Source organism: Harpia harpyja, chromosome Z, assembly GCF_026419915.1.
Source record: "Harpia harpyja isolate bHarHar1 chromosome Z, bHarHar1 primary haplotype, whole genome shotgun sequence".
In the NCBI taxonomy this organism is placed as follows: Eukaryota; Metazoa; Chordata; class Aves; order Accipitriformes; family Accipitridae; genus Harpia; species Harpia harpyja.
The window spans coordinates 46,733,842-46,750,309 of record NC_068969.1 but is presented as its reverse complement, the minus strand read 5'-3'; the positions used below and the strand labels follow the sequence as shown (position 1 = coordinate 46,750,309).

At 40.6% G+C, this 16,468-nt stretch overlaps 1 protein-coding gene across 1 annotated transcript in view; it reads right to left on the bottom strand.

The window, feature by feature from the left end:
• PRR16 (proline rich 16) overlaps positions 1-6,699 on the bottom strand; it is a 172,191-nt gene extending 165,492 nt beyond the window's left edge. Inside the window, exon 1 of the mRNA XM_052778039.1 lies at positions 6,370-6,699. Coding sequence (XP_052633999.1) covers positions 6,370-6,531 — 162 coding nt within the window. The 5' untranslated portion in view covers positions 6,532-6,699. The remainder of the gene's footprint in view (positions 1-6,369) is intronic.
• Positions 6,700-16,468: the final 9,769 nt, after the last annotated feature.

Below are 16,468 nucleotides of genomic sequence, written 5' to 3'. Positions count from 1 at the left end.
GTATTGTGAAACAGGCACTATGGGAAAGTACTCTTCAAACTCAGGGACATTTGCACCTCTCCCACACCTCCCCCAAGAGAAGTTTTAATTAGTTGTGTACGAATAGACTGTGAGTAGTAATTTGGCTGGAAGTTTTTGACTGGAAGTGGGAAGGCCATTCCAGAGCTTTGTCCAATGTGAGTACTGGGAACAGAAGCATTGTTTCATTTCCAGAGGAAACTTGTAAAAATCTGCAAAACTTTAATCATGGTGCTCAACCAAATAATTGTTTTTGCATGACACATTCATACATACACATGGCAGCAACTGATTCCTCTGAATTCTGAAGTTTTAATAAAAATGAAGCAGCCCAAAACTAACTTCTGTCACCCTTAAACTCATTTTTGTTCCTACTGAAGTCAATGGAAAAACCTAACTGCAACAGACTGAAGTTCGTGCCTCACTATTTCTGTTTTCTGTATCACGGTCAGTAGTGCACAGACTGTGTAAAGTTCAAGCTTTAGCACAAAGATACATATTTTCACTGAGGTACTGTTTTTATTTGAAAACTGAATTTATATATGCTCTATTTAGCTCATGATTGCACAATACACATTACTATCAGGAGCTTAGTATTGCATAAAAGGAATGAAGTAGCTGACATGAGTGTTTATAAAAACAAAATAGCTAGCATAAATTGACAGCATGCTTCCCTCTGTCAAGCCTCTTGATATTAACAAGCAATGCTCTATATGTACACTAGTTATTCTTTTCATTGTGTTACACAATACAATTACTAAGTCTTTGTAGCTTTGATTACAAATCAGATGTGGAGCAACCTTACCTTGTCATATATCAGCATTTAAAATGTTCCTGACAACCTTAACACAGAGAGTTTTTTAAGGTTCACAGCTACCTTTTAGCTCTATTAGCTTTATTGACACTACCAGCGTAAGAATTTTATCTTAATATATTTGCACTTTTTTGTTGTGTATAAATGTATAAATGCTCCACAGACCACAAGAAATAAAAGGAAAGGAAAATTATGATTCAGTTACCTGCAATGATTATTTATGGCCCTGTTTGGACCCCTGGGCAGATCACAATAAAGTTGCTGTGCAATGCTTCTCTTACATAATTAATCATACTCTGCACTTACAATAAACATCCAGGTACAGTTCATGATTGCATTTGTCACTAAGGACTGCAATAAGAAATCAGAAAAAAGTCTGTCACTGCAGAGATTTGCAAGTTTTGGAATGGGCAATGTCACTAATCATAAAACGCCTTGGTCCTGGTGCCTGAACTGGACCACAACCCCATCTACAGCAATAAAAATCAGAAGAAAGCTTCAGTCCTTCTCACATCTCACTGACCAGATCTGCATATACAGAGTGTATCCACTGAAGTAAGACTCCAAGAGGAACACTCTTAAGAGGGCCAGCATCCAGAATCCGTACATAAGAAGGGCATCTGCATTTACTGGATTTCTAACGGTAGGAACAAGTATGCTCAAAAACCTCTTCCTTCAACTGCCACTACCTAGCAAAAGGAGCAGCAGGTCCTTGACATCTGGAGAGAGCCCAAAAAGGTGAAGAGGCAGGGATCAGCAGGAGAAGAAGGAAGAGATTAAAATGTTTTGCTATTGTTCTACCTACACTTAGATTTCTATACAGTATATTCTATACCTATGCTGTAATACCTGCCCTCCTAGCTTTCATGCAGCAATATGAACCTAAAACTTTTTTTTGTATTGGTGTCTGTATTGCTGCCTGCACATCAGAGATACTGATATGTGATTGACTGTTGCTGCCGAAATTCTCTTGGTGTATACAAACTGCAGCTTCCTAGTTTCTGCATTACCAGGCAAGAACCTGAAGTGCCTTCCTCCATCTGGATCATTAGCCGAACACAAAAACAAAAATGGAATGGAAAACATTGGTGTTGAAATTGTAATATGCTCCTGCAGGCCTGATCCAGAAATTAAGACCATGGAATACATGACCACCCTCCACTTAGAATGATGACTGGCCTGGTTATGGAATAATGTCATCTATTCCATAACAAAATTTGTCATGGTGTTGGGGGGAGGGGGGTTGGCATCTGCTAATTCCATCATCACTTAGAAAACGTTATTTGTTAAGTCATGCCCAAATTTTATAGATCACATCTTTATGGAAAATAAATGCATCAGTTAAATGAGGGAGGATTATTCACTTGTTCTGTCAGCAAGACATTTTTGGAAGATTTAAAGCAGAGGAGGAAGACTCAGAAAGACTGGAAATTTACTGGTGCATGTGCAATGTCTATGAGGGCTTCTGTTTCTCCTGCGCCTCCATTTTGTTTTATTCTAAACATTGGCAATAGCTACATAGCTGCTTCCTTTCGATAAAAGGTTGAAGCATATTTAGCCAATTAAAAGCTATGCAAATGTTTCACACATAACTTCCAGGAATTTGTTCTGCATGATGAATTTTTATTACTACAAAAAGTATTTATCAAACAATTTAGTTAAGTATTTCCTTAATGTAAACAAGTGCAAGGCTACAGAAATGTGCAACATTATCGTAAAATGTGAAAGCAGGGAAATCTTAAAAATTATAATATCAACATTAAGATGATACAGATTCCTGTGCCCTGCTGTCCACAGGTGCACATGCAGACTCCCTACAATCCCTTCTGAAGTCATCAGAGAAATGGGGCTACATCATGCATTTTACATTCAAAATAGTTTGATTAGCTCATGTCTGCCGGTTTCCAATAGTGTTCATCACCTCATTATTTACGTACCAGACAGATAAATATAATCTGCAAGGAAGACTTAATAATAACCATCTTTCTAGACAGACTCCAGGGAAAAAGGTCTTTTACCCAATCCTCTGGAGGAGAACCAAAGTTTAAGGCTTCACCAACTTAACTTTGAAATAGTCTGAACCTAAAGGAATAGTCAGTGTTACTCAATCCTCTGGCATCCCTTTGATTTTTCTTTGGAATGTTCATCAAATAACAGCCACTCAATTCATTTTAAATCCGTTAATTTCTTCCAGCACAAAACCACATCCCACTGTTGGTATACACCCACCCAGTGTTTCCTTTTAGGAAGGAGACAAAACACACCAAGTCTCTCCTAGGTTAACTGCACCCTGGAGAGGACTAGCCATACGTGAGCTCAGTCAGACTCTGGACTGAGCACCACTCCATCCTAACATGTCTCCTAGTCACCCCCCTTCTCCATCCGTAGTCTTTTGTGGTTACCTTATCCTAAGCAGACCAGACCAATAAATAAGGGACAAAAAAGATAGAGATGTTCCACTTTTGAGACACAGTAACTCCTAACATGTACTTGTTTTAATCCACATGATTTAGTCGTGTGTTTTTACAGCAAATTTATAAGCTTCATGGTTTGTGCATGGGATTTAACACCCCACCCTCTCCCCACTCCTCCCTTCCCCCCTTTTAAGTACAAAAAATGTTAAGGCATCAATTAGAAAAAGCTTTGGAACAAGGGGCAGATGCAAATACATTAATGTAAGTAAACTATAAAAAGCTAAATGTAACAAGACGTAAAAGTCTCGTACAGCCATACTCCTTACTGTTACAGAACAGTTCACTCTGAAGCAATGAAACTCTTTCAATTTGACAGAACTTGAATATAAAATCTTACAAAAGAAGACTGAAAGATGCTAGAAGAGGACATCCAGTCTATTCCAATACCTAAAGTGCTACACTAAGCATAATCTAATAAATAATTAAATAATTTATATTTAAGGGCAACAAATAGGTAGACATAAATAGAAAAAAAAGTATTCTACAAATGCCATATTTTTAATATCAGAACTAAATATTACTCTAAATGCACAAAAAAAGCCTTCATGCCCTACTACTGTAGCAGAATTGAAGTCTTTTTTAACACAATAGTAATAAAAAGAATGAAAGGCTGTTTTCAGAACACTGTATTTCTAATAAAAGAAAAAAAAGGTTGTAGCACAACAGCTGGACTGCAGCAAACACCCAGTTAGAAAAAAAGGGTAGCCAAAACATTTCCAGAAGAACATAATTTGTAGTGAAAATGGAAAGTGTGAACTTATATCCTCTAGTTTATCACTTTGCCTGGTCCTACAATAAAGAACCACAAATGAAGCACAGGTATACTTCTGTGTGTAATACACCAAAACTGACTATAGACCAACTTCCTATGTGCTTAATGAAAGATCTGTCAATTCTTCCTAATACCTACAAACGACCTATGAAAGAAACTGATTATAAACTTATGGTCTCATCAATTACCTTACTTTCACATAAAAAGGTATATATCGCATATACGTCAAGAGATCTTGTATAGACTTAGTCCATACTACAGAAGACAGACAATTGGAGGTACTCAGATGGCAAACTGCTGCGGACTTTTCAAAATAAATGTCGTACAAAGTGTATTTAACACATAATGATAATATTGCAAGCAAGCAGATAATTGCATATGCAACCCTTGTTTGTCAGAGTATCACAGCTATCATCCTTATAAGACATATTTAGAGAAAAGCATTACTCAGAAGCCCATGTGTGGTTACGAACAAGATGTAATTATCCTTTTTATAAAAATACTTTTATTTCCTCAAAACAGATGCTCTTGGCAATCCTTCCACCCTTCAAGAGGTACATAGCACTTACAAAGTCACAGCACCATTTCTCTACAACTTGCCTTTTACATTTCACTCTACTTGGGAAAAGGAGTTCCACACCAGGCATTTCCCCATCAAGCAGAGGTAAATCCAGCTCTCTTTCACAGATGCAGTCAACCAGAACAGACAAGTTTGCTAAGATAAAAGATGCCACAGTAAATGATGACATACGATCTCCACCTACAGTGATCTTGTTTGCTCACTAGAGGAAAGCTAGGAGTGATAATGTGCAGAGAATGATTTACATTCATGGGACAGATCACAGTACATCCTCTCCAGGTCCGGAAAATGTGCTTCTGCAGCAACAGAGGCCAGTTTGCTCTATCAGTCTTTAAAACGCTGGAAGAACTGCCCTACAAACAATGTTTATTTCCACTTCAAAATACCTCAAAAAATTACAAAGCACAGACAAGCAGCACATTAAGGGAAAGAGAAATTATAGATATAATTTCAAACAAGGAGAAATCTGGAATTGTGGATGAGAAAGAAGTCTAACAGCTGTGATTAGTGAGCCGTGTGTTTATACATCTTTCAACATTATATGAACCACTGGGTGAATTTCAGACTGCCTCAGATGGCAAAAGTCTGTTGAATGAAACTTGTTGACAATGTTGTTAAAACAGAAAACTAATATTTGATAGCAAAAAACCACAGCCTGTTATAAACGTCAAATACAGGATTATAAAGCAATGCACAGAGATTCTGGACTTGAATTTCGGTGCATAATCCAACCATCTGTCGACCAGTTGTGTAGCAAAATCAAGATAACGTGGAAATCTCCAAAAGGACAGCCAAATTCTCTTCCTTCGGCTACAGCATCTGCCTGCTTATGAACATGCCCGCAGTAATCGCACTCTGCCTGCAGATTAACCTAGGGGAGATGACACTCGCCACCGGCAAAAGGAAGATTGCAAAGGCAATCTTGCCAGATTGGCAGGATAAACAGGGCGCTCAGCTCCCGGTGAAGCAGCCTGCAGAGGCAGAAGCAGACTTAGCCGCGCCGGTACTGCCGAGCCGGGCAAGGACCCTTCGCCCAGAGCGCCGGGTCCGGGGGGGTCCCTGACAGCCCTCACCGGCCGGGAGATCCGAGCCGGGCTGCTGCCAGGGGGTGAATATGGGGCTGCACCGTGCAGCCGAAAAGTTAAACCCTCTGGAGCAGCAGTGGAGCCGCTCCTGACACGTCTCCCGCCGTCGGGATGCCGGCCCGGTGCAGCCCGGGATCGGGCAGGGCTGCGGATCCCGCAGCAACCCTGAACACCCTCCTCGCCCCGCGGGGACCCCGCAGGAGAGGCACCCCCTGCCTCCCGGGAAAAAAAAAAAAACCAAACTCCGAGGACTGCGCCGAGGTGGGAAGTCCCCGGGAAGAGCCGCCTCGCAGCTGGGGGGTACACGACCGGCCCCGGGGGCGCACCTCACCCGGGACCCGGGGTTCCGGCCGTGCCGCCCCGTCCCGTCCCGTCCCGTCCCGTTCTGTTCCGGATCGCCGGGCGCCGCAGCGAGGCACAGCCGCCTGCCCCGGGGCACGGCCGGGGGCCGCGCTGTGCCCAGCCTGGACACCAGTTGCTCGACCCCCGGTGAAGAAGTGGCGAACGGAGCCTGGGAGCGGCGGCGGAGCCCCGAGGGGAGCAGGGCCCCCGGGCCACGGGCGAGGGGTGCTCGCCCCCCCACAGGGCAGCCCGGGGGTCCGCCCGCGCAACCCTCTGCTTCTCACCTCCTTAAGTTCCTTGGCCACGTCTTTCAGGTCCCCCAGGACTAATTCCAAATCCTCCACGATGATCTTGATCTGCTCCTTCACCTTGGCTTTGGAGGCTGCCGGCGGCCCCTCGGACGGCGACGAGGAGGAGGATGCGGTCCCCTTGGACTGGGCGGACATCCTTCGGGGCAGCCCGGCGCGGCCAGGGGGGCACGCAGGTCAGGCGAGCGCGGCGGCCGCCGGCCGCCCGGCCCCGTCCCTCCGGCTCCCGGAGCTGCCGCAGCCGCTGCCGCCGCCGCCGCCGCCTGCCCGCCCGCGCATCCCGCGCCGGGGGCGCCGAGCCGCGCCGCGCTCCGCCGGGCGGCCGCGCTGTGCAGCTGCCATCGGCTCCCGGGAGCGGCGCGGGGGCCCGGCTGCAGCCCGCCGTGTGCCGCGCCTGCGCCTCGCCCCGCCCGCGCCACCGCCCGCTCCGGCTCCGGCTTCGGCTCCTGCCGGGGAGAGGGACCGGGGGAGGAGCGCCCGCCGCCCGCGGCATCGCCCCCGCCCGCGCCCCCCGGGGGCGGGGGAGGCAGGGCGGCTCCTCCGGAAGAGGCGCGCGGCCCTGCTTCTCGCTGCCCGACGGCCCGCGGGGCTGAGTGCACGGCGCTGTATCACGCCCGGAGCCCCCCGCGGTGGTGCCCGGGCACGGGGGCTGGTTGCACCAGCTCTGCCGGAGAAGAATATTTACCCGCCAAAACAGCTCCCCAAAAGGGAAACACTTTTAGTGGCTGGGTCATTGCAAAATTCCTGCCGAAGGAGACAAGAACGGTGCCTGTTTCGGGTGAAAAAAAGTCGTAATGGGAGGTAACACTCGCAGACCTCTGCACTGCAAAGTAGCCGTTCTGGCTCCTCCGGTAAGACTTTGCTGCGGTAACGAGTCTACAGGAAGGATGGTGTTTCATAAATGCTACCGAATTGGTAAAAGGCACTTGCACATCTCTGCCAAGCCCTCTATACTGCCCTGCAAACACAGAGTGATCAGCAGACCCTATTCTAGTGGGGAATTAAACATTGTGCATCTCATCAGATAGAAATAAAAATGCACAGGAGCCAAAATGGCTTTTAGGAATATGCTAACTGGCTCTTTCTCTGAAGTAGGGGCCAGTGCTGCTTTTGAACACACACTTTTCCCTAGTGTTACGCAGAGATCGATCTGTGGGGCAAAAGGAAGAGATTGCTAGATACCATTCACCTCTGGTGGTGTTTCATCTCACTGCAAAAAGGTGGCACGTTCAGGTAAAAGGAATTGGTTTAGGTATTTCCACCTCCCACTAGCTATGAACAGCAAGAAGAGGGCATGCAGCCAAGCCCCACTTCGAGGATCACCATGCATGGTTGCAACTGACTTTGATACTGTAAATGCTTCTGAGAGTTTTGGCAGCCTGAGATGTTTTAACCTAGCTAAAGCAGGAGGGGAAAAGCAGAAACCTTGCCCGGAGCGGTGTGTCTGCACATGGTAAAAATCTCACTTGGAGACAGTTTGTCTCTGGGAAGGGTGTGGGACTGGGATATGAATAGACAGGGCCTGACAGCACCTCTTACTGCCTTGGATTGGGTGTCATTATCTTTCCACTTTTTACCACTATAAAACCTACCGTGTTTGGCTGAAATAATTTGTTAGTGGGCATATATTGTAGGTTTTTTTCCCCCGAGTGTCTCACAGACCCTTTAAACAATTTCAAGGAGGCCATGTTCAAGAAGAGCCCAAGTGTTCCCTCTTGACTTTCCTCACGTCTCATGGTAGATTTTTTTTCATCTCACCAAAGCAAAAGCTCTTCCAGCACTGACTTTTAAAAGCATTTCTCCTGGTTATTTTTGCTTAACTTTTTCTGTATGAGCAACAACATCATATGATTTTCAAAGCTAGCCAAGTAATACAGTCTGAATTTCCAAACTCCAGTCACCACTAAATTAGGAAGAAAGCAACCCACAAGTTTTAATTAATATGTTCGAATACTATTCCTCAAAGGTGTTGTATGTGCAGAAAAAAAAGAAAACATTTATGAAAAGCTATGAGTGAAATTATGCATGCAGAAGCCAGCACATATCCCATTTATAATTAAAGAAAAAGTCAATTTTCTGACAGAAGTTAAGGATACTGTATAATGGCATACTGTACATACCTATCCATAACATGGCTTAAACAGGTAAGGGATGGGTTTTGCTACATTTCTGTAGTTCATCAACATTATCACAAAATTACTACCAGATTTGCTACAGACCCTCTGAATTATGTCTAGTCTAGTTGAGCATTCATTATTAGACATACTTTTCCTACACAGTTGCTTACTTTTTTATTGTCTCTGTATAAAGCCTTGACACCTCTCACTGCTAAGTATTTTTACTTTAAGAAGGGAAAATTGCTTGCTGTTCTATCTCATCAGTTAGTTTTAAGTCATGACAAGATTTTACCCATAATCCTGTGGTTATCCAATTTCCTTTATCCTCTGACCATGTTTGGAGACTTCCCAAACTTTTGAAGATACAAATCGTGTCCACTTCACACATCCTTCTACTTTTGTAGTGACATTCTTCTAAGAGGTGTGCAGGATTATATAGTGGCTGATATTTTGCATTCATCCAGGTATCTACTGCTTATCGCTGAAAAAAACTGACAGCTCTTCTAAGTCCTGAGTAAAGTTCATTATCCTATTGGTCTTGAAAACAACTTTATGCCTTTAAAAAATGTGCTATACCTTGCTAAACCATGTCTCAGTTAACTAGTAGGTAGTGTCCCATAGCAAAGTTATCTACTAGTTGTTCTATTTCTTTTGCTTCTGTCTTTTCAAGTAAATGTTATTTATCAGTGTGTTATCAGTTTATTCTTTTTGAAGTCTTTCTGTCTGTACCTTCACCAAACCTGAAGTGGTTAATCCGGGAAAAGAGGAGTAACTCCTTACTGGAAGTCTGACCTCTGGAGGCCATTAAGAAGATGCAGAGGATGCACAAGAAGTGTCCCCAGAAATCTTGTGAGAGAAAGTTATTTTGGAAGTGAAGGCTTAAGACCTTCAAAGTGCAGTTCACTGATCTTCCACTAACACTTTTTAATCCAGAAAAAACCACCCAAACAAAAACAAAACACGCGTTAAATGAATACTTAGTGAAGTAATGTGGCACTCAACCATACCGTTGCCAGCTGTGATCTCATTAAAGTTGAGTTAGGCTTGGCCTGATCAGTAATTGGAAAGGACATCTTTCAGAAAAATCTTTCAAGATGCTGCAAAATTTTGTTTTGGTGATTCAGTAGATGGCACTTTTCCTTCTGGAAAAAAAGTCCTATATCTCAGCCCAGTGTTACAAGTAGAGTGAACTGAACATACACACAAAGCAGTGATTTTATCATGCTGTTTTATTTATTCTATTCATTTTATGTGTGGAGTCACAAAGAGAGTTGGAAACTATACAGGAAATCATGAGTAATCATAAAATGTACGTGAATCACAGAAATAATTTTTCATGAGAATCAGCCAGATCAGTCACATCAGAAATACAGATATGTAATTACTTTTAAATTTAGTCACTTCTCTCTTATTAAAAAAAACCCCAAAATAATACAAAAAAAGCCCCAAATGCTAGCCTACTTGAGAGGGGCTGATACAGTACCTTAAAACTTTCATGCTTACTCTTGTATGAGAATAGAAACCAAATGAGCACTTTACAAATTATATATGTAGAACTACATCCCGTTTTCCCCAAGTCATTAGTATTTCAGATAGATTAACTAAAAATTAATTTGCTGATGCCTTTTGAAGGTATTTTGTTTGGGGCTTGTGCTATTTATCAAAGGTAAAAGTTGAACAAAGTCTTCTAGGTCAAACAAAACATTTTCAATCTGAATGTTCTAATTTATTTTAAACATTTTCAAACTTCCAAACAAAATTAAAGAATTTACAAAGCAAAAAGATACCTAGCTGCCTAACTAATTTTGGGAATGATAAAGTAAAATCTTAATTTATTTTCTAACCCTCTTTTGAATTTGTCCCTAAAGGAAATATTCCACATACAAGATAGGGAAGCACTGAAACAGTACACCTGTCTTTTTCATCCCAGATGAAATTGTAGAAGAAAGCTTAATATAATTGCTGCAGGCTTGCATATTGGACACATGGTAATTAAGATAGTAATTGAAATCTTCAAAATTAATCATAAGTTAAATTAAAACAATGGGTTAAGCTATGGTACAATGCCACTGACTTATATTCCAGGTACTTGTTAAACACAGGTTTTCATCTTTTATCTTTTCTACCCTAAAAGAGTAGTGGGCTCATCTCTTTCCAAAACGCTCCCATATTTAACTGAATATGGCGTTCTCTTCTTAATTCTTAAACAATTCTTTGACAGTTATGCTGAAGAAGTCACACTGGCTGCTTATGCTCCAAGCTGTTGTAGTTCATTTGGATGCAGGCTGAAAGACTCTTCAGTTAAAGGAAAAAAATTAAAAGCACTTTCTGAAGTGTGGTACAATTAAGTGCCATTATGTTATTTCACTTCTTTAAAAACACCAAGTTCTCATCTTAAAAACAAACTCAGGATCTCACAAAATAAACTGTATACTTCTGAATTAAGTAGGCTCATTTCCAAACAGTAACTAGCAAACATAATGGAAGTCAGGATTAAGGCAAAGTCACCCTTTGCATGAAGTTTTTGCCTTACTTCTCCAACCTTTTTCTTGATATTGATTTAAAATCAGGCATACCATATGCATAGTATGAAACTAGTCATATTGTTCTTTCAGTCAAGTGCACGATCCACATATATTTCTCATGAGGATTTACATATTGGTAAAGATGATACAGGGCTGATTATTTGTAGAGCAGAACTCTAAGCATGGAGATAAGCTTTTAAGAAACTGAACAGACAGCTCAGAGTATGTTATTCTCCTTTAGAAGTAAAAGTGGAGCAGAGTTCTATGGAATCCAAATCTATTTTCATTGCATGTTGTTTGTAATGTGTATAATGAGGCTGGCAATAAAAGTTACTTACCCTATCTGGCAAATCCTTTGTTGAGTGATGTTGTGGAAAGACATTACTTAGTTATTTTGGCTTAACTTAAAATATATATGCAAGAATTTCTCTATTAAATATGAAGAAAATGTCTGCCATGCATAACTCATGTTCAATTCCATCAGTCTGCTCGACATGCCGTGTCACATTAGTTAATACAGTTCAAAGAAAAATCTGTATAATGTCTCTGTATTGGAATGCCAACTCCTAAGATTTATTACCACTTCACAGGGAAATAAGAAATACTACCTAGCTGAAAGATAAACTTACTGAAACTAAGTCCTCAGTGAACCACCTGTGTTCTGTCAGGCTTCCTTGGTGAGATATAAAACAACCATAGCAAATGAACCATCCTTCGTCTGGAATATTCCCCAGGCGCTAAATTGCAGTGGGCTTTTTTCTGTCAAATTTTAACTAGTGATATTTCTCCAAAAATGTCAAAAGCTCTAAAAAGTACACAAGAAAAAGAATTTAAATTATTTATTTTCTGCAAACTAGTCCCTCAGTACCTAGATAAAGAAATAGAGCATCTTACTAAAAAATGAGTATCAGTTATATCTGCAACTTGTTTTAATTCAACAAAGATTCAGTTTTCAGTGTAAAATTCAACAGAATACAGCCTATGGATTTAGTAAGACAGGATAATAAAACCAAATTCAGTGAGAATACAAGTACCTATAGGTGATGTGATATTATGAACCTCGTCCAAGTTATGTGAACTTTGTTCATTCATATTATACAATGACTTCTAACATTGTGTAAATAATTCTCTGTGCAATGCTTTGACTCAACAATGACCCACTGGATAGGCAAGTGAAAAAAAAAATTCTATTAATTTAATGGGGGAGAATAAGAAAACTGAACTATATGCATACATGTCCTTGAAAGATGCAGAAACGTATTTGTGCTCGCAGTAAACACTCAGTTCAGTGTCCACTCTTCTAGTGGACAGAATTAAGAAAAATGGCTGTCTTAATGCAAATGGATAGAATATTATATATGACAAAAAATAAATAGGAAATGGGTCAGGGAAGGAAAAACATGATTATACCACGCTTATTGGATCTCTCTTGCAAATATCCATGAAAATTTTTTTAAGGTATAGGAATAATGGGAGATAAAATACATTTTTTTCTCTGTTGAATACATTCTGCATAATTGCTTGGAAAGAGTAGAAGTTTCTTTTTTTCTCTTCAAAATTGAAAAGCAAGCAGGTGGTACGACTGAAAGGAGAATGGTGGCTGAATACATTTCTGCAGTAATCCTAAAGTGATAGTTTGTATTAGTCATTTCTTATGCTTGTTTTTCAAACTCAGTTACTGGAAGTTATACACTTAATCTAATTTTACCAAGATTACTTTTTTGTTTACTGGTTAACTGTCAGCTAACAAATTGGTGCCTTTTTTTCCCTAAGGAGCTATTGGTTGGTGTCAGATGCAAAGTATTTCCTGTGGAGAAATACCCCTTTACCACTGGCATTCACTTCAGTAGTATGTTATTGCAAACATCTGGAGCACACAAGAAAAACACTGTCTGGATTCTTTCCTAAAGCACCTCCATCAGAATAGTCCAAGCAAGAGAAATGCCAGATTAAATGAGTGACGCAAACATGGAAAAGGACTAGAGTACACTAGCAAGAATACAAAGCTAAAAAATGCAATTCTTTAATTTGCAGGCCTACAGTGGATTTTCTACAGAGGATACAGCCTCTATCTCAAAGCCCCCTTCAGTTACTGCAATTAAAACCCTATTTTTTCTGTGTCATACACCATAAAGCAAAGGTGAACATTCACACATCAAAGCTTTCATTTTAGACTGATGCATTATCTACCAACAGACAATGAATCTCTGCCAATTTCTCCCCTACTCCCCAGATTCAAATTATGTTAAAAGCCATAGTACAAACTAAGAGAAAGATGCCAGAAACATAAACGGGAAGGATCCATTACTCACTGATGAACATACAACTATATTGTGTGAGTGCCAAGTAGTCCCTTGAGGCACAAACCCAAGCACCCAGGGGCACCAGTCAGACTCTTCCAAACTATAGAAAAATATTCTCATATTCCACTCCTAAATTCAGATAATTATAATTGAAAATATGTAATCTTTCCATTATTCAGTGCTCACTAATTATTATATAATGTTAATGTCAGCTGTTATTAATTTGGACATTAATGCTTTTCCACTGTGCTTTTTTAATTTTAAACAATATTTTCAGTGAAACAATCTCCTTGCAGATTCCCACAATCAATTTACCTGGAACCAGTCACATCATTTCTAGCAGTCTCTCAGGACCTATGACCTGTCTTTAAAATGTCAGTTGCAGTGACGCATACCAGTATGTACATTTCATCTAATGCTTCTTTGAGAAGTGTTGCCAGGTATTTTCAAGGAAGTAATATTTTCAGTGGATATTCAAATGTCTCATCCACCAGTCATTCAAACAAAGTGGCTGTTCTCGCTTGCCTCAGCTTTAAATTTGTTCTGGAGAATTTGCGATTCTCTGCAGCTGTGCTGGGAAAACTCACAACTCCCATTGTCCCTAGGTAAGAACTATTACTAACATATCTTCAGAATCAAGTGCATGCCATTTGCTTCCTTGGTAATTACCACCAGTCCCCTTTTAGCTGCTGGTTCAGAAAAAGGAACTCTAGAGCCTATGCATTCTGGATTCTCATCCCAGCTGAAAGGTACAAAACCAACACAGTGATAGAGCTTTAACTTTTTCACAACATTGAATATTGGTTTTCTTTTAAAACAGTGGAATAGTTTCTGATCTTTTTAGCAAGCATCAGGAAAAATTAGTAGCGCTCAGGTGACAGCAAAAGGCAGTTCTACCTTACTCTTTTTTATGATTTTTTTTTTTTTTTTAAACAGGATGTAATGTTGCGAAAGCTTAGGAAGAGAATCCAGATCAGACTGAATTTTTCTATTCAAATACAGGCTGGTTGTTTGACAAGCCAAGCCATTAAATACTAGTAGGTAACATGTAGAGAGAAAAACAGGCTGGTTCTACTTTCTACTTTCAGAAAAGCCCCCATAATTAAACTTATAGCTAACATGTAAGTACAAAGCACAAAGGAGAGATTCCTTTAAAAAGATTTTATTTATATGCTCAATCCTGTTTGCTTAAGAGCCAAAGGGTGACCTGAGGTCTCAAGGTCCATCAGATGAAGCATCCCGTTTTCAGATTTATAGAAGGGGTGTACTTAAATATTGCTCTGTTCTCACAGAGCACCCCCAATTCAAGACAGAAGTCCTTTTACTGTTGTGCAAGTTGCATCAGAGAGAAACAGAAATTTGTAACTTTTGCCTTGTTTAAGATTTTTGGCATTCACTTCTGTTTTCTGCAACAGGAAGAACGTACTTATTGTGGATGTTTATTGAAGAAGTGGGGAAAAATGCATCCCCATTTCCAAGATCATCTCCAATGATCATTTATTCTAAAGTGTTGAAATTTTCATCAAACCTCGGCTTTTATGTGATGCCTTTTGATGTTGGTAGACTTTCTGATTACTTAAGGTCTGTTGTTGCAATGCAGCAGTTTATTATAGCTGAAATGTTTTTTGCATGTTACAGATTCTAAATCTTTGCACTCACCAAGCTAAGGAGTAAAAGATGAGTATAAGCTGTACAACAATCAGAGGTAAATATAAAAAATCATCTCTTTGATTTGGCATTGCCTTTGACAGTACTTCATACATGTACAGATGCAAAAGCAAGGATCTTGAATCATGGCACAAAAAAGGTCTGTGCAGAATTAACTGCCATGGCTCTCTTCTGTATCATTTGGAGTAAGGTGACTCAGTTTTGTTTTTCTGCAGCACTGCCAAATCAAGCATTAGAAGGCTTGGTAGATCAGTTTCTGTTTACTTTTTATCTTACAAAAGAGACACATGATAAGCCATGAGATTCAGAGTTGTAAGTTCTTATATTTACTGTTGCTTTTACTTAGTACTTGTTAAAATATTTACTATCATAACTGTGTTTTAACCATCAGGCTACTCCCTGTTCCTGTGGCAATTAGATACCAGAGGAGGGATTAGAGCCCAGATTTTGCACTCCTAGCAAGAAATTCTGATTTATAGGCTCAAACTCACACAAGCTCTGAATGGCTATTTAACTGATGTTTACAAACTGGAAACTGGTATTTCTGAAGTTTCAAGACAGCTCAAAAACCCCTCAGTCCCCCATCTCTTGAAAACTGCCCCCTGGACTTGTGAGTAGGCCTTGTCACACAGAAGCCATGTACTGAATCCACTGAGACAGACAAAGAGGATCAACTCTAGCACTCAGTGAGGCCTAAGGCTGTTTTAGGCCACCAGAGAAAAGAAGGGACATAGTCCTCTATTGCTACATGCATGGCGGCCCCAGGAGGTGTGCCGTACTTGAAGGCAGGGCTTGAGCAGGAAGTAGGCACCTAATGGTACTGATTCCACCTTCTGGAGTGAGGCTTCTGCGTGTCCTTAAGAACAGATATTTAGATTCCTAGTTTTCACAAGTACAGATCTTTGAGAGTCAACAGACTCACATTTGGGTAGGACCTGACAAAAAGTCTGAGTGTGGAAAAGGGGAGAAAGTGAATATTTACATACTTGTTAATCTTTTTTCCCTTAGCGTCCATGGTTGACATTTCTGAAATGTTGGATTTAAAATTTGCTAGCTATGCAAAAGCTCAAAATTTCTTTTGCAACAACACATCATCAGTAGGGTAAAACTAACTTGTCTCATGATGGTCTAACCCAACTCACATTCCCTATTAGTGGGTGAACAATTCAGCGCTTGGTGAATTTGTCTTTTAAAGACCTGACTATTTTTAAATTAATGCAAGGAGGAAGCATCTTTTAAAAATTATTTTATTTTTAAAGCTTTATAATAAGAAATGGAGCTGTATGAAACTAAACAGATAGTCTGTATTTTTGTCATTTGTCAAACATTTCAGATACGATTGCCACACTCTGATAGGTTAGAAAGTTGAGAGGAATAGTCTCTAAAGTGAGAATAAAGTCTGTCAATCCAATTAGTATTCTTAAATATTGGGTTGACACTCCTAAGTGCGAGGAACCATATG